General features: G+C 39.4%; 1 protein-coding gene across 1 annotated transcript; it reads left to right on the forward strand.

Annotated features, from left to right (window-relative positions):
* Nucleotides 1-6,251: 6,251 nt before the first annotated feature.
* vgll4l (vestigial like 4 like) lies at nucleotides 6,252-13,636 on the forward strand. Its single transcript, XM_066644474.1, has 5 exons — nucleotides 6,252-6,484; nucleotides 9,678-9,801; nucleotides 9,906-10,143; nucleotides 11,157-11,235; nucleotides 11,397-13,636. Exons 1-5 carry the CDS (start codon nucleotides 6,418-6,420, stop codon nucleotides 11,720-11,722), a joined length of 834 nt encoding a protein of 277 aa, XP_066500571.1. The 5' UTR covers nucleotides 6,252-6,417; the 3' UTR covers nucleotides 11,723-13,636.
* The last annotated feature ends 9,594 nt before the right edge of the window (nucleotides 13,637-23,230 follow it).

Below are 23,230 nucleotides of genomic sequence, written 5' to 3' on the forward strand. Positions count from 1 at the left end.
ACCTAATTAGTGTTAATTGGTCTTCCAGCTGTTCATTATATGCTCGATTTCCCTTTTCCAACCACTTATTGCTACTTGTCCCAACCTTTTTGGGATTTGTTGAAACTGTGAAATTTTCAATCAACATATTTTTCCTTGCGGCACGGTGGCGCAGCAGGTAGTGTCGCAGTCACACAGCTCCAGGGGCCTGGAGGTTGTGGGTTTGATTCCTGCTCCAGGTGACTGTCTGTGAGGAGTTGGTGTGTTCTCCCCGTGGGTTTCCTCCCACAGTCCAAAAAAACACGTTGCAGGTGGATTGGCGACTCAAAAGTGTCCGTAGGTGTGACTGTGTCTGTGTTGCCCTGTGAAGGACTGGCGCACCCTCCAGGGTGTATTCCTGCCTTGTACACAATGATTCCAGGTAGGCTCTGGACCCAGTGCGACCCTGAATTGGATAAGCGGTTACAGATAATGAATGAATATTTTTCCTTTAAAATGTTACATTTACTCAGATTAAAATTTTGATCTGTCATCTATGTTCTATGATGAATAAAATATTGACATTTGCCATCTCCACATCATTGTATTCAGTTTTTATTCACAATTTGTTTAGTGTCCCAACTTTTTTGGAATCAGGTTTGTAATTCAAATTAAAAGATATAGTAATACATTATGTTAAAAGTCAAGAAGCACACCATGGTAGGTGGATTGGCTACTCATACGTGTCCATAGATAGGTGTGTGTGGTGCCCTATAATAAAGTTGCAACTGGTGATTTCATGTAGGCTCCATGTCTCCCTGTTTTTTCTATTATGTTGACAGCCAAAAGTCTTACTGATTATTTCTGGAGCTCTTTTGACCTACTCATCACTGTTATAGTCAGATCTGTCACTACACAGTAAATTCACCACTATTAAATCAACACTAGCAGTGTTAAAGTGTAATAATTGAACACCCTCAGTGTTAACGCTAATAATGTTGATTTAACACTGGTGAATTTACTGTGTACACTAATGAAAATATTCACATCTGCTTTTCTACTGCACTCAACCAAGCTAGCTGCTTCTCTTTACTGTTTTTCTGAGAAAATGGTGGCTCACTGATGGAAGATTGTTTGCTAAATTCTCCTGCAGCCCACACCAGACCAGCTGCTCACCTCCAGCTACTGCCACATCACCATGATCAACTACATTGAAGTAGAAATGGACTCAGATTAACAACTGTAATAATGGAGGGTGCATAGAAGTGGTCAAGAAGCAAAGGAAGGAGTTAAGTGCAGGAGGCTTTATTATAATAACTTAAAGGAAACTAGACAGAGGGACACTAAACACAAGGGCTAGACACTAAACAAGGACTATACAGAACTAAATGGCTAAATGCTAAACACTAAACAAAGCAAAACACTAAACAAGGAATCTAAACATAAAATGCAAGAGTTATACAAGACTGATAAACACAAAGCAAGACAATGCACAAAGACACAGCACATTAAACATAGAACAAAGCTAAGGACCATCAACCAAACATCAGTACAATGACCCACAAACAGGAACCACTGACAAGGACTATATAAAGACAACACCAACAAGAAACACCTGGGTACTAATTAAGACACACGACACTAGAAACACAAGGGAAGGGTATCACATGACCAGTGAACAAGCAGGAAGCAGACACAAGACTGTTTCCCCGTGTCACATGACAAGGGGGGCACAGAACAGAAACAATACAAAATGGCATGTTTTAACAACACTCTGAGTGATGTTTCCAATCTGGTGCACTATTATTATGCCCCCAGATTGATGCCACCATTATTATTATTATTGTTGTTGTTGTATTGTAGCATAATGACATTCAAATGGTGATACTTTAAATTTTAATCTGTAGTTTGATCAGAGGAGGACGGATCCCCTTTGTGAGTCTTGGATCCTCCCAAGGTTTCTTCCTCCAGTCTTCAGGGAGTTTTTCCTTGCCACTTCAGCTTGCTCACACTGGGCTTTGATTTAAATGTTCTGTTCTGATACTAATTAGGTGAAGCTCCTTTGTGGCAATGTCAGTTGTAAACAAGTATGATTTGATTTGATTCTAATTTTTTACCTTATCTTGTCTTAGATATATGGGCTCAGTGGTGAATTCAGTGAATTCAGTAACTTTACCATGGGAAGTAAGTCCCGCCAAAATTAAAATTGAAATGAAAACAATTAAATGAAAAAGCTAATATTTTTGTCATTTCTTTTTCCAAACGTGCACAAATATCATGACAAAATTAAAAATTAAATGAAATAATATAATTTGTAATATAATTTTTCACTCAAGCATGAGTCATTCATTGTCTGTAACCACTTATCCCTTTCAGGGTGCTGGTGAGTCTGGAGCCTACCCAGAATCACTTGACGCAAGACACCAGTCTTTCACAGGGCAATACACACACTCACACCTACAGACTCTTTTGCGTCTACAATCCACCTACCAACTGTGGTAGAAAACCGGAGCACTCGGAGGAAACCCATGCAAGCACAGGGAGAACACACTAAACTGTGCGAGTGGGACTGGAACCCACAACCCCAGGATCCTGGAGCTGTGTGACTGCAACACTACCTGCTGCACCACCGTGCTGCCCTAAGTAAGATTTTATATGTGATATAACAAACCGTGTTGTTGTGTTTTTGTTTTTTCAAAACATTTAGTTGCTGATAGAAGTGTATCATAATCAAAATTGTATGTTTCTTGGGTAATTTCACAGCATTTTAATGGATCTAACCTATGGTTTTGTTTGTTTGTTTTTATGTAGAACTGCTTTGAAAGTCACAATTAGACACTAAACAGAGGGCAGGGTCAAATGAAGAACAGGAGGAAAAAGCCAGAAATGGCAACACCCTAGGGCAGGATCACATTTCCTAGGACACTGGAAAATGTACTGCAACTTCAAAAACACTAAGTGGCGCTGTTGCATCAACAGTCAGAAAAGTAAACTCAGACGCAGGAATTATAGTGCATATGATAGGGTTTTATGGTACAACGGAATTTTAAGGCCACTGTACGGGGAAAACAAATTTTGAGAATAAATTCAAAATAAAGACAGAATAATTTAGTGATTAAAGTCAAGGTATTTCAAAGAATAAAGTCAGAATTGTTCAGAGATTAAAGTCTGAATAATTACAAAATAAAATCAAAATAATTCAGAGAATAAAGACAGAATATTTTTCTGCATGTATAATGGGCCAGACACAACAATTTGGAGTGCAAATTAGGACCGTTGGGTATTGTTGATGTTATATTCTCTTATAGTATTCACAAATAAAGAAATTTTCAGTCCTCTGGCACATGAGAACCCAATATTTTTTTTAGTATTTGAACACTGAAACAGTCTGCTGTCTGCAACATGTCTCCTGCATGATTGGCCTTAATGCCCCAACCCATTATGGCAAATGGACACGTAAACTACACTACAGCCATATGGCATGACTATCAGTAGTTGCAATGACAGATTAAATCATGATGGAAGATGGAAGAGTATAATAAATAATTCTGCTCACTGGCACTTTACTTGACTGCTTATATACAATACATTCTAAACTAGTGCATAGGCTGGAAGATTAATGGCTCTCTAAACATTTAGATAAATCCCAAACATTGTTTCTCAAAATGTCCTGATTTCATATACACTGAATTGTTCTGACTTTGAAATATTCTGACTTTATTCTCTGAATTATTTAGCCACTGGAATACATCGCATTGCAGTGCCTGTCCCAAAGCCCAGATAAAATAGGGAGGGTTGTGTCAGGAAGAGTATCCGGCATAAAAACTGTGCCAGATTGGTGTCCAGTACGCGGTTGGTCTACTGTGGCAACCTGGGCGAGAGCAGCCCAAACACGAAAAAGAAGAAGACTCTCTAAAATATTTGAACTATATTCTCAAAATTCATTTTTTCATTCATTATCTGTAACCACTTATCCAATTCAGGATCGCGGTGGGTCCAGAGCCTACCTGGAATCATTGGGCGCAAGGGGGGAATACACCCTGAAGGGGGCACCAGTCCTTCACAGGGCAACACACACACCTACGGACACTTTTTGAGTCGCCAATCCACCCAACCAACATGTGTTTTTGGACTGTGGGAGGAAACCAGAGCACCCGGAGGAAACCCACGCGGACACGGAGAGAACACACCAAACTTCTCACAGACAGTCACCCGGAGCGGGAATCGAACCCACAACCTCCAGGTCCCTGGAGCTGTGTGACTGCGACACTACCTGCTGCGCCACCGTGCAGCCCTATTCTCAAAATTAAAAAATCAAAATTATTCTAACATTATACTCAAAATTATTCTGATTATAATCTATGAATATTCATTCATTCATTCATTCTCTGTAACCAATTATCCAATCAAGGGTTGCAGTGGGTCCGGAGCATACCCAGAATCACTAGCCACAAGGTGGGAACGGTCCTTCTCAGGGTGACACACATTTACATTCATTCACACACTCACACCTATGGACACTTTTGAGTAGCCAATCCACCTACTAACGTGTGGTTTTTTTTTTTTTGGCCTGCGGGAGGAAACCAGAGGAAACCCACACGGACTCAGGGAGAACACAACTACTCACAGAACCCTGGAGCTGTGAAACAGCGACACTACCTGTTGTGCACCGTGCCACCTGTGAATGTTTTATTTATATATTTATAATTATTTTCAGTTTAAAGTAGTTAAAAAATTTTGAAATTTTTGTTTCTTAGCTCCACTCTACAGTTGCAGAATCTACTTTACAGCATTGTCCTCAAATCAAGGAGGATGGTGAGAGAGGGGAAGGTTTCCTACCATCCTCCAAAAGTTACATAGTGGATTTTCTGCATTGCCGAGTCAGATTCTGCATGGCTCCTGAACAGAGAACACGATTTTCATTGGTTGTCACCTTTATTTATCCAATCAGCAGCCAGAATAATCTGTCCATTGTTCAGTGTGCAGCCAGTGGAGTCACAGTCCCTCCTACAGCAGTTTGTTTTGCTGTAGCACTAAGAGCAGCAGGTCAGAGCTGAAACACTGAGAACTACAAGCTCTGCTTTAGAAAGAACTAATGTTATCTTTATTATTTTTATACATTATTTGTTATTTATAAAGTACATTTTCTTATGTAAAAACATGTAGCAAAATAAATTGGTGTGGGTTTGTGGGGCTGAAACAGATTAATACAATTTCAAATAATTTTAATGGGGAATTTTAATTTGATATACAAGCAAACTGAGTTACAGAACGAATTAAACTCGCAAGTCAAGGTATTACTGTACAAGTTAATCACTAAGGAGTAACTTTGAAATGTTTATTGGTACCTCACTCATGCTAATTACGTCATTTCAGAACTGAAAATGACGAATCTGAGGCTAGATAGACTTGATATACCAGCTGTGTGTGTGTGTGTGTATGTGTGTGTGTTTTGGGGACTTCCCTGTGGTAAACACAACCTGGACCCATAGCATTAATCATAAAATTTTAATGTTTGTTTTTTTATGATATGTTTTAAGGCTTGAGAAATGTTATAGTAAGGATAAGAATTAGGGTTATACAAATAGTATGTATGAATAAGGTAAGAGTAAGTCTGTGCAAATAAAAGGAAATATATATATAACACAACTTGTGTGTGTGTGTGTGTGTTTCATAGTCTGAGTATTTATCGAGATGCTTTAGCATGCTCAGGCAGGAACACATATGGCTCAGATCTTTCATGGCTTAGAGCCTTTGTCTTTTTACCAAGAAAAAAAAATAGAAGCCATGGAAAAGACCAGGTGCTTTAAGGTTAGGGTAACTTGCATGGTACTACATGCATGGACAGGTTGGCAGAATAACTGCAGCTCAAGTAGGCTAAGCACTCTAAAAAATGCAGTCAAACAAGATTTTAGATTAGTCCCAAAGGAGGGGCTGTTGACAAGTGGAAACTGAGAGAGGATACAAAGGACAGTGCAAGACTGCTCTGTGGATTGTGGGAAGTTCCAGGAAAAATGGAATGGTTAATATATAATAAAAATACATTTTGAGCACTTTGTAGCGTATGTATTCAGGTTTCCACAACACACTCAACCCAACAGGAATTTTGCCATTGCAAGTTTTGTAATAGCCATGACAAGTAAGATTTTAGGGGAATAGAGACAAAGGGTAATTCACAGATCCTTACCAGACTCCTCCCATTAGGCACCTGTGGAGGTTAACATAAAGAGACAAAGAGCAGGAAATACAAGGAGAAGGGGGGTTGTATTTGAAACCACCAATGGGAACTCAGAGGAAGATGTTCTTGAAAACTACAGAGCAGTGGAGTAGATTGCTGATACAGAGCATAGAATAGAGTGATTCTGATCCTCACTTTCTAGTTGTTCTAGGGAAGAGCCCAGATAGCATTTCCTCACCAGTTGTCAAGTGCCTGGAACCACTAGGCACAGCTCTGGAGTCATGGCTGTCACCAATTTCCACTATATCACTCGGATGAGCAGCGGTTTTAAAGTATACATCCTGGAAGGTAATTATCTCTTTGTGCTCCAGCACTGTCCTTTTATTGCCTGCTACTAAGTTATGTTTAATTTTGTCTGACTAGGTCTAACTTTTATAATTTTTTCAGCCATGTTATAATTGTTTATTATTATATATAATTGTTTTATTATTATTATAATATTATTGTAATATTATTAATTATATATTATATTATTGCTCTCATGTTGACCAGAGGATGATGGGCTCCCCATAGTTGCTCTCAAGGTTTCATGTTCTGAGGTAGTTTTTCCTTGCCAGAGTGTAATCAGCTTGCTCACTTGGGGATAGGACCTGGAACTGTCTAATGATGCTTTGTGATAACACAAGATGTAATAAGTGCTCCATTAATAAAATTATATTGAATTTAATTAAGGTAAGCAGAGAATAACATAGCATAAATTTTTACTGGCCATTTTGCTGAGCATTTTGATCCACTTAGAGGACGTTATTAAGAGGAAGATGGGAGTTATTTTCTACTGACTTTCATTTAGTATGTGCTTCATCAAAGAGTATAATAGCAGAATGGAGTTTATTGTCTGAAAGTGACTTTAAGGAATGACAGAGCCCTTAGGAATGCTTGTTTTTGTGTTTGAGCACTAAAGAAAAATAACCCTCCCTCAGGCGCTAGAAAACCACTTAAGGTGTAAGGTGTGGTTTACCCTTGGCCCCCTGTCCTCTGCCAGACCGTGTCAGCCTGTCACACTCTACTGCACTGGCTTTGTTTGTATGTCTGCATTTGTGAAATAGATTGAACTATCCAGATGAAATTTGCCAACAATGTGTCCACTTTAATCAGAATATTTGGAATGATGAATGTTTGGCTATCGTACTTCACTCTGAAACTTACATATTTTCATGTAAGATTTGCCTAAATGAAGTTTTATTGGACTTAATGTATGCCCATATTTATTAATTAATGGCTGTGTGTTGCATATTTGCAGAATTATATTGCTAGTTAAAGCACTCAAGTGGTGTTGGTATAATCTCAGCTAATATAATAATAATCCAGCAACTTTGATTATCCCTTTTTTTATTTTTTTCAAGTTTGTTGTAACAAAGCTGACAAAGCATGCAAAATTGTGATTCTGGCCAAAATAAGAAAGACAAATTACAAATAGAATCCAACCTATGAAATACACATAGGTATTAAATATAGCAGAGGTATACTAAGGTGCAAAGATGTTTTGCTTTAAAATTGATGTTAACAAATGGCAAGTTTTGTTTACTTACACAAGACAGAAATAATACTGTTGTATTTGTCACAAATCCCCTCGTAAATGTAAATAGGACATGATCATGTAGGACAGTAAAGTGGCTCCCAGCATGCCATGCTAGTCCCCTGGGGAGAGCCTTGTAAATGTTTAATATTTGTTGCTGTTTTTGTTGTTTGTGTGCTTATTGTTTGTACTTTCAATAGAAGTTGCACTCTCAATGTTTTGTGCAATGGTATAGTGGTTTGGTGTTTAAAACCTACTGTCCCCATGTGTCAAACCAGTATTGGTGACGTCACTATACTGAATTGAATGCATCCAGTATGCATGGGGTGGGGCATTCATGATCCTGTGTAAAGTTAAATTGATTTGTCTAATTCTAGCAAAGTTTTTTTTTTAAAATAATTCATTTTAATAGATAGGTTTATCTGTTAACTACATGCTACATTTTGACATTTTGCAAATTGCAAACAGCCTATGGCATGTAATGATGTGGTTGGGCTGACTGTCTAAAATTTTGAAAAGTGTATTATATATTTTACCTTCATTCATTCATTCATAACCGCTTATCAAGATCAGGGTAGTGGTGGGTCCAGAGCCTACCCAGATTGACTGGGTGCAAGACAGGAACACACTTTGGGGGTGACACACTCACACATTCACACCTATGTGCAATTTTTGAGTCACCAATCCACCTACCAACGTGTGTTTTTAGACTGTGGGAAGAAACCAGAGCATCCAAAGAAACCCACACAGTTACAGGGGGAACAAATTGAACTTCTCACCCGGCGCGACAATGGAATCCACAAACCCAGCCCCAGAACCCTGTGCCACCGTGCTGCCCATATATTTTACAATTTTTCATTCATTCATTCATTATCTGTAACCGCTTATCCAGTTCAGGGTCGCGGTGGGTACAGAGCCTACCTGGAATCATTGGGCGCAAGGCGGGAATACACCCCGGAGGAAGCGCCAGTCCTTCACAGGCAACACAGACACACACACACATTCACTCACACACTCACACCTACGGACACTTTTTTTTTGAGTCGCCAATCCACCTACCAACGTGTGTTTTTGGACTGTGGGAAGAAACCGGAGCACCCGGAGGAAACCCACGCGGACATGGGAAGAACACACCAACTCCTCACAGACAGTCACCCGGAGCGGGAATCGAACCCACAACCTCCAGGCCCCTGGAGCTGTGTGACTGTGACTATACCTACTGAGCCACCATGCCGCCATATTTTACAATTTTATTGTATTTTATTTTAACATCCAGTATAAATAAGGATTTCAATATACATGCATATTTGTGCTTGATGTTTGATTACAAAGAAGGTAAAATAGTAGAATTGTGGGGAACAAAATGTTTTTATTGTTATTACATTGTATAGTTTACATAAGTTCAAGTCTGAAATTGTACTACATGAAGATCTGTTTGAGGGCTAAAAGAGGCTTTGTTGCTGAGAAGAAGAAGAAGAAGAAAAAATAATAATTTTTCAGTTTGTTTCCAGGCAGTTATGATTGATTTCTTGCAACAGGTGCTGCCTTATTTGTTGTGCATTTGAAAATTTACCGTTAGGGGTGAATCAGCTGGGTTCCAAAGAAATACTCATAGAGCCAGTTGATCTTGTTTTTCTGCTTAACGGAGTTTACATTTAACAGAGGCACAGGAAAGTTTTCCCACAATTAAGTCACACATGTCGTGATGATACAGCAGGAACTAACAGTAAGGTGGTTGTTTATATGTTTGCCACTCCCTTTTACTGTTTGCCCCTGTAAATAATGTCTGGTCATCTGACTATACCAGGTTTCCTATCTTAGTTCATTTATACTTATATTTACACTAGTTAACATATTTGAGATTTCCCCTCATTTGGTATGCATACTCAGCTTTTGCCCTGACTATCATTACAGAGTATTGCCTTTTGAAAGATAATTGTAAGATATATATCATTTGTTCCTTAGGTCAGCCCAACCTGAGAGGTGAGGACAGGTTCCGTCACACGAACAATGACAGAGTGCAAGTTATCCCTGCATACCCACCCAAACACAAGTATAGTTCAGATCGAGGACGGACACTTGAGGAAAGGTACATCATTGTCTGTCAAATCACCATTCTTTGCTGCTGGTATAAAGTACTGAATTTCTTTTAAACGGACATTTTTCTCTTTCTGTGTCATTTCTGTGTTTTAGGAGAGAAAGGGCACTGAGTAAAAGTCTAGCCAAAAATGCTAGGAGACCATCTGGCTTTAACATGCCAGAGAGTCCTACATCCACCTGGAGCCCAACAGCCAGTCCTACACATCTCATCCCCAGCCCAGTACTCCCCATGCCTATCACAGATGAGCCTCTTGCCCTCATCAAGAAACCTCGTTTGGATCCACAGAAAACAGAAGACAAGAACAAAAAATCTTCAGTTAGACACATACAGGTGATTGGTTACAGTTAGTCCTTTGCTCATGCATGAGTTACATAGTAAAATTCAAATGAAACAAGCACAGTCGCAGAGTGAAATGTTTGTTTTTTTAAACAAAAACACAGCCACCAAACTCTGCTAAATATTTCAAATATTGTTCATGAATTAATCAGACTATTTTTCTGTATCCTAACACATCCGTTCATTCATTCATTGTCTTTAACCGCTTATCCAGTTCAGTGTCGCAGTGGGTCTGGAGAATCACTGGGCACAAGGCAGGATCACACCCTGGAGGGCTTGCGAGTCCTTCACAGGGTGACACACTCTCACACATTCACTCACACCTATGGACACATTTTTGAGTTGCTAGAGCATGCGGAGGAAGCCCAGGTGGACATGGGGCGAACACACCAAACTATCAGCAGAAGTATCAGCAAAATGTGTAATTTGACCAAGGACAACAAACCTATCCTTATATTTGCAAATAACTGCACATATTAAACTAGTTTATGGTTGTAAATTCATGGTGTTATAAGGTAGAGTCTCTCAATGAATACACATAAAATATTGTGTCACATCTTACGCACTCTCTTCCAAGGCTCAACTGGTCTGTTCTCTGAGAGATACACCAGAATACAAGACGTTTTCCCATATTCTCAACAGACTACTTCCTAATGCACAGACAGGCCATTGCCTGTCCCAGATATGCAATCCAGCCAGATTCAGGGAGAAATGTGAGCAATGGGTGGAGGAATGTTGTCAACAAGTCCCAACACACCACAGTTGTTGTTGACCTGTTCATGGCTTTAGGGCTGAAGTAGTAGCCTGGAACGTTGAAAAGACTAGAGCACTTTTAGTTAGACACATGCCTTTGTGATTTTCTTCCCTTGAATGACATTTATTGTGTGAAAAATAAATGTTTTCTTCAGAAATGAATATAATAGGCTTTGTATTAACAACAAATTATCACTGACATTTCCTATTATGGAATATAACGAGCCTTGATTGACCCTTTATATCTCTTGCAGGTCCGTCCCTCAGTGATCACATGCGTCTCATCAACAAAGTCAGTACAAAGGGCTGAAGGCTGTTATGGACATTCAACTGGTACGTTATATTAAAGCTTAACATTTTGTTTGTAAAAGATTATTCTAATTGCCTTTTAATAGCTTCAACATAGATTTCATTTATTATATTTCTAAATAAATTCAAAATCAATTTTTTGCATCCAGTCTAAATGTATTCTTATGTGGGTTCCCTCTGTGTAGCTGAGACACACCATAGTTATGATCACGTCGAAGAGCATTTCAAAAGAAGTCTTGGAGTAAACTACCAAAATTGTTCCTCTAAGCAGTTTGCCATTAGTGTATCTGTGGATGACCACTTTGCCAAGGCCCTCGGTGAGAAATGGCTCCAACTTAAAGCATCATCCTCCTGTTGTATATCTTCTTCTTCACCATCATCGTCTTCTTCAACTCCACCCATCAGCCCTACCTTTATTCACTCACCTGGCTATAACCACAGTCCCAAACGGCCTCGCAAGGATTCTGTTAGCCCGATCACAACTACTGCAAATCTGTGGTCAGGGAAATGAAAACAGAAATGTGTCTATGATTATGTGAATGACGTTTTGCATGGCATTTTCATCTAGAACCATGTGTGTTCAAAATATTAGGATGATGATTTAATAATACTAAACCGAAGACTATGGTACTGAAAGCACTGCCTATTTGGGTGACTCACTCTCTCTAAAGGGGCTTTTTCTTGGAGCAGTTGCATACATTATGTCCTAATTTCAAGGATATGGATAAGTTCTTGATGAACATGTGCTGTTGAAGGTGTGTAAAAAAATAGGTTACACTTTTTTTGTTTTCCTTGACATTGTTTGCCAGTGATGATGATTTGTATTTTTTCATTGCACAGACTATATGTAGTACAATTAAATTTGGCCATATTTGCCTACACCGAAAAATTAATTCTCAAGTTATTTATTTACAGGTAAATAAATTAGAATATCCTCAAAATGTTAATTTATTTCAGTAATTCAATTCAAAAGTGGAACTCATTATATAGATGAATTACAAAGAGAGTGATCTATTTCAAGAGTTTATTTCTTTTAATGTTGATGATTATGGTTTGTAGCCAGTGAAAACCCAAAATTCATTATCTCAGATAATTAAAATGATCAACACAAAACACCTGCAAAGGTTTCCTAAACTCTTAGAATGGTCCCTTGGTCTGGTCCATTAGGCTACACTGGGGAAGACTGCTGACTTGACAGGTATCTAGAAGGTAGTCATTGACACCCTCCTGCTGTATCCATATTCATTCATTCATTATCTGTAACCGCTTATCCAATTCAGGGTCGCGGTTGTATCCATATTAATAAGCATAATTATAAGCATATTAATGTAAAGGTGAGCAGAAGGAAAATGTGTGGTTATAAAACAAGCAACAGGGATAACCTCAACCTTGAAAGGATTGTTAAGAAAAGGCTATTAAAAAATTTGGGGGAGATTCACAAGGAGTGGACTGCTGATGGAGTCAGTGCTTCAAGAGCCACCACTGAAACGTATCCAGGACATGGGCTACAACTGTCGCATTCTTTGTGTCAAGCCACTCACGACCCAGAGGCAATGCCAGAAGTGTCTTACCTGGACCAAAGAGTAAAAGGACTGGACTGTTTTTCAGTGGTCCACAGTCATGTTTTCAGATAAAAGTAAATTTTGCATTTCATTTGGAAATCAAGGTCCCACAGTCTGGAGGAAGATTGGAGAGGCACACAATCCAAGCAGCTTGAGTCTAGTGTGAAGTTTCCACAATCAGTGATGATTTGTGAAGCCATCTGCTGGTGTTGGCCCACTGTATTATATCCAGTCCAAAGTCCAAAGTCAGTGCAGCCGTCTACCAGGGAATTTTAGAGCACTTCATGCTTCCCTCTGCTGGCAATCTTTAAGAAGATACAGATTTCATTTTCCAGCAGGACTTGTGGACAGGTGTCCACACTGCCAAAAGTACCAATACCTGGTTTAAAACCACAGTATCACTGCGCTTGATTGGCCAGCACACTCGCCTGACCTAAACCCCATGTGCATACTTTTCAGTAGGCATACTTTTCTGTATAAAAATATATATTTTAATTGATCTTATTTGATCTCATTAGCTGTAAGCCATAATCATCAACATTAAAATAAATAAACGCTTGAAATAGACCATATGAGGTTCACTTTTTGAAATGGATTACTGAAATAAATTATTTTTTTGATGATATTCTAATTTATTGAGGTGCACCTGTATATGTGAATTGGTTCGATAGTCCAGTCCCTTTACCATGCACAACAAGTACATTAGGTCTTGTGATGGAAACAATTATCTTTTACATATTAAGAAAGAAATTATTAGCATTTAATGTTGTCTCTCTAATTTCTTCATTTCAGTTTAAGGATTTCTCATTTCAGTCTAAGGATTTCTTGATTAAATCCTGTAAATATTGTAATAAAGTTTACATTTGTTTTCTACAGCAGTTTGTTGTCTGGTAGTATTTAATATATTTTATTTAGAATACTAGAATCAGGCACATAAATTGTTTTTCAGTAATAAACAATTTATTTTAATGACAGTAAAAAATACAAATTAACCAGTTTATGACTGTTTGTGTAACTAGTAAGCTTCATGGGCAAAACTGATCAATTACAAAATTATAATAGTGCAGTTGAGAAACTTGTTTGAGAAAATACCTCTAGGCACATGAAGGTTCTGAAAATGCAGTTCAAACAAGTATACACAAAGTCAAAAACCTAGCCCTCCATAGAATTTTAGGCTTGGCTTTCCTTGCAGGTAGCAGGCTCATGTTACTCAGCAAGCAAAATGATTCATGTCGTGGAGCTTATACTGGAGCTGGTGTTGTAACTTGATGTTGTCATAGAATATGGACAGTTCAGCACAAATGTAAGGATGAAAATCACATAACCAAATCCCCAATCACCAGTCCAGATTTTTAATAAAAAGCTGACTGATAAAAACTAAGATCTTTGGCCATCAGACTATGCTATCTCTGGCACAATGGACAAAAATGGACAATCCTCACAATGAAACATGGTGGTGGCAGCATCTTAGTAGATTCTCAGTACCATTCAAGAGATGGTAAAATTAATGAAGCAAATTGAGGGAAATACCTGAAGATCATGAGATTTAGTCTGCAAGAGAAGAAAGGTATTGTGAATTGTCCATTATAGATTTGTTCATGTTCTCACATTCATACAGTCTCCTATGTTCTTTTACCGTAATAGCATATGTATACAGGCCTGATAGCATGTAGCTGGCTGTGCTAACCGGGAATAGAAATGAAGGTTTATTGAGCTCTATTACCAAAATCTTATCATAGTTATCAAGCAAAAGTTCATCACCAAACAAATAAATGTCTTTTTATCGCCCAGCACTAGTCTAAATACAGGTCTATTTCTAGTCTACCATATAGCTAAGATCTTAGAAAAAGCTGTGGCCCAACAACATAGTTCATATCTAAATAAGAACCATATATATATGAAAAATTCCAATCTGGATTTAGGTCACATCATAGCACTGAAAGAACTCTATTCAAGATTCAAAACAAATGATCTTCTTCATACTTCTGATCAAGGCTACAAATCCCTGTTGGTGCTACTTGACCTCAGCGCAGCTTTTGATACATTAGACCAAAATATTCTCCTAGAAAGGTTAGACAACATGGTTGGAATCTGGGACCAAAAGTAGCAAGAAACAATCAGATTTTATTTTAAATTTCTCTGACTTTCCAGTTATACTTGGTTCAGCAGTAAAAAAAAAATCTTGCCATCATAATTGATTGAGATTTATCATTTGATCCACACAAAGGCGTTATGACTAAGACAGCTTTTTTACATCTTTGCCACATTGTCAAGATAAGAAATGCCTTATCCCTGCATGACGCAGAAATATTAGTACATGCCTTTATTATTTCAAGGCTATTGTAAACTTTAACTAGTTCAGAATTTCTAGAAGATTTAATAATATCAGCCCAGTTCTATCATAAATTCATTGGCTGCCTGTTAAATTCTCTATTGATTACAAAAATTGATGTATGAAGCCCTACATGGGCTTTCTCCTAAATACCTTCAAGATGTTATTTACTATTATGAGCCTCCATGATTCCTCAGTTCACAGATTACTGTCTTTTTAATAGTTTCCAGAATTCAGAAGGCTTTAGCTGGGGGAAAAGATTTTTTTTATAAAGCCTCCAAATTCTGGAATGATCTTCCAGAAAATGTTCGGGTCTCAATCACAGTTGCAATCTTAAAATTTAGGTTTAAAGCTAATTTGTTCAGTTTAAATGTTGGTAATGTTGCCCCTTAGATAAAGGCAACAGCTCCATTGGTCCATGGACACAAGGAATTGTAGTAAACTGAGACGGTGGTGCTGTTGTCCTGCCACACTCACTCGACTACTCAGGATCGTTGAAGTTGGATTGGCAGGATGCCAATGTTTCAGGATGCTGTCATAATCAGATCAGCCTAATCAATCATTAGCTACACTCTGGAAATCCCAAACAACCAAACAGATCAAAACGAATTCCATCTCCCTAAATTTTTCCAAGTAAAGGACTGCCCACCTGTCCGACTGGACGCTGATGAATAAATTGTTGAGCTCTCCTGTTCCTAGCATCAGACTAGCTGCCCGTGCTCCAAGCTAGCGTTACTTGCCTGGAGCTGCTCACCCTACATTGAAATTGCCATTGACTCCTAACTATTACTAATATTACTAATAATAATAAAAAATAATGGTATCGTCATCATCATTGCTTACAATATGATTAAATGAGTACACATGAGCATAACAGCACACCTATGTTGGTCCTTTTATTTTTATCAAATATTTGTAGGTAGATTGACCAGAGGATGATAGCTTGCCCCCAACCAAATACAATAAATCCAAACACACAATATGGAGAAAATTCTGGCTTACATTCACACAAAACATTTTTGGTTTATTTTATTTGGACATGCTACTAAATACTCTAGTGATACAAATTTGGTACATATCCACTTATTTCTGAAGACAATGTTTTCAAACAATCAAATTTGCCAATAATGTTGGCCACAACCGTATTACCCATATCTGCACCATAACTTTTAAGTCTATTTTCACTTTAAAGTGTGTGGGCCATATATGAACTACAGCTACATTTCTTACACATTTTACAGAGACTTATCTGAATATATGATTAAACCTTTCTTTCTGATCTCTTTTTCTTGATCTAAGACCTGGTAGTCATATAGACCCACATGCATCATTCATTAATTCATTATCTATAACCACTTATCCAATTCAGGGTCATGGTGGGTCCAGAGCCTACCTGGAATCATTGGGCGCAAGACAGGAATACACCCTGGAAGGGGCGCCAGTCCTTCACAGGGCAACACACACAGTCACACATTCACACCTACGGACACTTTTGAGTCGCCAATCCACCTAACAACATGTGTATTTGGACTGTGGGAGGAAACCCACACGAACACGGGGAGAACACACCAACTCCTCACAGACAGTCACCCGGACCAGGAATCGAACCCACAACCTCCAGGTTCCTGGAGCTGTGTGACTGCGACACTACCTGCTGCGCCACCTTGCTAGTCAGCTCTGCAAAAGTATTTAGTAAAACCATAAGCTGCAGGTCAGCCAAAAATCAAGAAAAGCATGTAGACAATTTTGTTTTCCAATTATTTTAAACCAGGTTAAACTGAATCTGGCTACAACAGCAGATCACTCTTAAAATACTGCTATATCACATTCCTAAGCCATAAAATCTATTTTCTTATTTGTGTGAACACAACCAAAAACCAACAAACCTTGATGACATTCCTTTGCTTATAAGAATCTTCTGAAATCTTCTTTAATCTTTCTGTAGATTGACCTAGCAGTAGATTGACCAGAGGAGGAAAGGTCACCCCTTGTGAGCCTTGGTTTCTCCCAAGGTTTCTTTATCAGCTGAGGGAGGTTTTTCTTGCCACTGTCGCCCTTGGCTTTCTCACCTGGGGATTTTTAAATTTTTACATTCTTTACATTTTTACTTTTCGTGTCAAAACTTTGTCTTACTGGAATTCTGTGAAGCTGCTTTGTGACGACATCAGCTGTAAAAATAAGATAAAAAAAATAATATTATAAAAATAAATTTTATTTTGATTTGAAAGCATGGGAACAAGGTGAAGTGTATTTCTGATGGCTAGGTTTAACTGAGTTTTTCCTGACAAACCATGGACAGAAATGACAAAAAAGGAGGGAGGGGTGGTGTTAAAATTGTATTTAAGTATGGTTACCAAAATTTTGAGCAGCTCTCTGTAGGGTAAGCCGTTATAATATTAAATAGCTACCGTCTGACTATCTTTAATTAAATACTGGATAGTAATAGAGTTTTGACAAGTAACAATTACATTTTGACTAGTCAGGATCACAAAGTAAGATACCTGCATTTACAATCTGACTAGTAAGAACAGTAATTTAAGATATCTACCGTTATATTTTGACTAGTCCAAATATCTTTTAAGATATCTCTAATGATGTCAGCTAAGACATAAATCCTGAATTAATTTTAAAACATAGTATTAAAGGTATCTCAAATTCGACTAGTTAAAATGACATTTTCAGATATCTGAATTGTAGTCATTGCGAGTATTAATCCCCTCATGTGCCTCAACTCAACTACAAACAACTAAAAAACACCAACAGTTAAAACAAAGTGCTGTACAAAAGATGTTAATAAAACAAACTAAAACAAAATAAAATAACCAATAAGGAAAAATAAATAACTTAAATAAAAACACTAATAAAATTAATAAAACAAAACAAACGTCTCATGCTGAGTTGAAAGCCAAGGAATAAAAATGGGTTTTAAGATAAGTTTTAAAAATCGAAAGTGAAGAAGCCTGCCTAATCTGTAATGGTAGGCTATTCCACAGTTTCGGCGCAGCAATTGAAAAAGCTCTATCTCCTCTGAGCTTACGTTTTGACCTCGGCACCTCCAGGAGCAGCTGATCAGCTGACCTGAGGCACCGAGCAGAGACGTGGGGGTGTAGCAGCTCAGTGAGGTAAGGTGGGGCGATTCCATTTAAAGATTTAAAAACAAATAAGAGAATCTTAAAATGTACTCTAAAATGCACAGTCAACCTGTGGAGAGAGGCCAGAATGGGAGTTATATGTTCCCTCTTATGTGATCCCGTTAAGAGTCGAGCAGCAGCATTTTTTCACCAATTGGAGACGTCTGAGGGAGGACTGGCTGACTCCAAAATACAGTGCATTGCAGTAATCCAACCGGGATGTGATGAAGGCATGGATTACTGTTTGAAAGTGCTCGTATGAGAGAATTGGCTTCACCTTTGCCAGCTGCCTCAGGTGGAAAAAGCTGGACTTAACGACTGTGCCTATTTGGCGGTCCAATTTAAAATCACTGTCCATCTTAAAACCCAAATTTAAGATAGTTGGCTTCACATACAAAGTCAAGGGGCCCAAATCAACTGGAGGGGCTTCACAGGGACCACTGGGACCAAACACCATCACTTCTGTTTTGTTTTCATTAAAATGTAAAAAATTTAAAGCCATCCAGTCTTTAATGTCATTGAGACATAACAACAGTGGCATCTTTCTTCTTCAAAGGGACATATATCTGGCTGTCGTCAGCGTAACAGTGAAATGCAATGCCATGTTTTCTCAAGATAGAGCCCAATGGGAGCAGATAAAGTGAGAAAAGGAGGGGTCCTAAGATTGAGCCCTGTGGAACTCCATATGATAGGGGAGCTGAGGAGGATTCTGAGCCAGCAAAACTAACACACAGTTCTGTCCGTCAGATAGGACCTAAACCAGTCCAAAGCACTACCACAAATGCCGACTAGATGCTGCAAGCGGGAAACTAAAATGTTGTGATCCACTGTGTCAAAAGCAGCAGTTAGATCCAGCAGGACAAGAATTGCATGGTCCCCAGAATCATTGGCCAGGAGAATGTCATTAAAAACCCTGAGCAACGCTGACTCTGTACTATGCAAGGTTTTAAAACCAGACTGAAAAACCTCCAGAATATTATGCTCATCCAAAAATAATTTCAGTTGAGCATAAACAACTTTCTCCAAGATCTTTGAAATAAAAGGCAGCTTGGAAATAGGCCTATAATTAGCCAATACTGTATGGTCGAGGCCAGGTTTCTTGAGCAGGGGTTGTACTACAGCATGTTTAAAACTCACAGGAACAACACCAGAAGACAGGCTGCTGTTAATAATGGCCAGAACCTGCTGCCCTATAGTATGAAAACTCTCTTTTAGAAAGTGAGGAGGCAAAACATCACAAGGAGAACCTGAGGGCTTTAAATGGCCCACCACATCCTCCAAGTGCGACAGAGTCACCGGCTCAAACCTATCAAACACAGCCAAGCAAGGGGCAGAGTCAGAGGGGTCAACAGCAGGAGCTGTGATAAGAGCTCTTCCAGTAACAATCTTATCAATAAAAAAGTGCAGAAAGTCATTACACATGTCAGGAGATGCTTCCAAACAGACAGGCTGAGGGGCCTTAAGAACAGAGTCAAAGGTTTTAAATAACACACGTGGCTTATGACAATTTGCCATAATAATATTTGACAAGTGTTCTCTCTTAACCTCTTCGATGGTGCTGTGGTAAGAACGCCAGCAGTCTTTTTAACATTTGAAATGAAACCAGCAGCTTATCCTTTTTCCATCGGCGTTCAGCTCTGCGACACTTCTGCTTTGCTGCACGCGCTCGGTCATTGAACCAGGGCTCAGGTTTAACTTTGGGCTGTTTAGTTCTTAATGGAGCCACTGAGTCCAGTATGATTCGGCAGGAGGAGTGAAACCAGGAGCTGAGCTCCTCCGTATTAACAGAGGCTGAGTCAGGAGGAGGAGGACAAAGCTGGTCGAAAGCGCAGGTGAACTGTCCGGCAGTGAAAGAGTTAAAACTCCGACCAAGTCGAGCAGGAGCGCAAGGTTTAACAGCAGCACAGGATAAAACAACATCAAATAAAACAGGCATGTGATCAGAAAACCCACTATCATGGATCTCTAAATTTAACACAGACAGCCCATAAGAAAGAACAAGGTCTAAGGTATGTCCATGTTCATGTGTGGGCCCGGACACATACTCCACTAAATTAAAAGAGTCAATGATGTTAACAAAGTCCTTCACCAGCGGTTTATCTGGACAGCACACGTGAATGTTAAAGTCCCCGACGATAAGGATGCGATCATAGTTCCGCATATGTTCCGCCAAAAAATCAGAAAAGTCATTTATGAAATCCTTATTGTATTTAGGGGGTCGATAGATGACAGCACACAGCACCGGGTCAGAGCGGCCCACCTTAAATAAAGTGACTTCAAAACTGGAAAATGAGGGTGATACAGTGCGCTGTTTACATTTAAAATTATTTTTAAAAACAGTCGCCTTTCCTCCTCCCCGACCTGACGTCCGCGGGGTATTGAAATAACCACAGACAGCCGGCAGAAGTTCAACGAGAGCACTGTACTCACCAGCACCAATCCAAGTCTCTGTCACAAAAAGAAAATCCAGGCTTTGAGAAGAGAAGAAGTCCCTCAGGATAAAAGTTTTATTTGCCAGTGATCTGGCGTTCACAAGGCCCATCCTGGCAGGAGCTGAGGCCTGTGCTTTAGACAGATTAGGAGCACGAAGCGGCGTCCTCAGGTTGCGGAGATTCACCCCACGCTCGCGGAGCCGGGAAAAGCAGGGGCGGCGGGGACGGGATCCCTCATCCAGGCCGATGACAGGTACCAGGGAGATGCCGATGGGCTCCAGGAAACGCCAGGACACAACGAATTGGGGGGATAATCCACGTCGTGGCCGGGAACTGGATGACGATTGTGAGAGGCAGACTTTTAGTTTCACTAGCCGACCGCCACGTTTACCGCGGCGGCGGCGACGCTTTCGCTGAATTGTTTGGGCCGAGGCCCGGCGCAGGTGATTCGGAATACCCGATAGGTGCGGGGGCACAGGATTCTGTCCACTGTGATTAAAAACACCTACATCACAGGTATTATATCTAAGATCCAAGAGAAACTGGCGATCATACACCAGTAGAGACATCACATGTGAAGTGCCAAAGCTTAGCAACACCAACAACACAAGGCAAAGTGAGAGCAGCAGACGGCCAGCCACACACACCGGCGCCATCTTGTTTGGCAAAAATTGTTGACCACCAACCTGAGTGCCGCCACATTTGCCAGGTTTTTGCTCATTTTAACCTATTTTGGGCTTATTTTTTCTGTAAAGTCGCTTCCATCTTAATAACACCAGCCGATGCCCCATCAATAAGAAATGTTCATATTGATGAATGCAATGGATTAGTTTTTCTAAGTTGTGACACATACCCTTTGAAATTTGACATGCTCTTGAGGTGATAAAAGGCAGAATTTGTTATTGCCTTTATTTGGCCATAAAAGTTCAGATCTGAGTCCAGGATTACACCAAGATTTCTGACCTGACCTTTAGGCTTTAGAGATCTGTTGTTAAGCTGAGAAGTGATCTTTGCTCCTTACTGCCAAATACAATCACCTCTGTCTTTGTTTAGTTGAATGAAGCTGTGTCTTCCAGTTTTCCATTTACTGATTCTAGGCAATTGCAGAGTGTCAAAGGGATTATAACCTGGTCACAGAGCTAAATAAACCATCATCTGCAAAACTATGAGAGGCTATTTTATTATTTTTAAGGATTTGTCCAAGTGGTAACATGTAAAGGTTAAACAGGTGAGGCCCAAGAATGGATCTTTGTGGAACACCACAGGTCAACATTGTTTTGATTCATAGTTACAGATAAAATAATTTCTATCCACTAGATAGAATCTTAACCAGCTGAGAACTGTTCCTGACAGCCCCAGGATGTTGTGAGGAGTTTGGTGTGTTCTCCCCGTGTCTGCGTGGGTTTCCTCCAGGTGCTCCGGTTTCCTCCCACGGCCCAAAAACACACATTGGTAGGTGGATTGGAGACTCAAAAATGTCCGTAGGTGTGACTGTGTGAGTGAATGTGTGGAGGTGTGTTGCCCTGTGAAGGACTGGCGCCCCCTCCAGGGTGTGTTTCTGCCTTGCGCCCAATGATTCCAGGTAGGCTCCAGACCCACCTGAATAAGGAGTTACAGATAATGAATGAATGAATGAATGAATGAGCTGAATAAAAACTACATTCTCAATAATTTTGCCTGTGAATGGAAGATTAGAGATTGGTCTAGAGATTGGATAGTGCTGTCTAAATTGCTCTTTTTTAAGAGGTTTAATTACTGCAGTTTTTAATGCTTGACGGAAGATCCCTGAAAGTAGAGACCCACTTACTATTTGCAGTATGTCCTCAGATAAACAACAGAAGACTTCCTTCATAAAGTTCACAGGCAACACATATGCATGTGAATGGTTTTAGATGCTGGACATTTTCCTCTAGAGTTTTCTGTTCAATAGCAGTGAATTCTGACAGGATACATTTCAGATTTTGAGGCTGTATCAGACCAGCTGTGCTGTCAAGAGGCGTATTGAAGATCGCTTGTTGAATGTCTAGAATTTTATTGCTGAAGAAAGCTGCAAATTCATAAAAGTTTTCCACAGAAGAGAGTTCTGGGTTAAACCTATGGCAGTGAATTTCTCAGCTGATCAAATATTATGAATAATGAGTGGGTGTTGTTAGAGATTTTACTGATGTTCTAAGAGAAGTAGGCTTGTCTGGCCTTTCTAACGTCCAAGTTGTACTTATTGAGTTTCTCTATATAAATTTCCAAGTCAATGTGAAGTTCAGTGTGCCTCCATTTACACTCAGCCTTTTTACACTTGTTTTTCTTGGATTTTACTGCCATGGTGCTTTCAGCTTACCAGATACAGTTTTTGTTTTCCGAGTTGCTAAACAGATTTGGAGTTAAAGTTCACAGGAGCACTTTTCTATACTGACCCCTTGAGGCTGACGACATGCTCAAGATGCTGAATAAGAAGGTTGTGGTTAGTAGTGTCAAAGGCAGCTATAAGGTCCAACAAAACAGGTCATTGGTCACATTTAGGAGGGTAGACTCTGTACTATGGAAGGTTTAAAACCTGAATGAAAA

The sequence above is a fragment of the Hoplias malabaricus genome, chromosome 14 (assembly GCF_029633855.1).
Source record: "Hoplias malabaricus isolate fHopMal1 chromosome 14, fHopMal1.hap1, whole genome shotgun sequence".
In the NCBI taxonomy this organism is placed as follows: domain Eukaryota; kingdom Metazoa; phylum Chordata; class Actinopteri; order Characiformes; family Erythrinidae; genus Hoplias; species Hoplias malabaricus.

Coding starts and splice junctions, on each gene's coding strand:
- vgll4l (XM_066644474.1), top strand. CDS start 6,418: ATGGCTGTCACCAATTTCCACTATATCACTCGGATGAGCAGCGGTTTT. Junction 6,485..9,677: donor TAAAGTATACATCCTGGAAG/GTAATTATCTCT, acceptor TTTGTTCCTTAG/GTCAGCCCAACCTGAGAGGT. Junction 10,144..11,156: donor CTTCAGTTAGACACATACAG/GTGATTGGTTAC, acceptor TATCTCTTGCAG/GTCCGTCCCTCAGTGATCAC.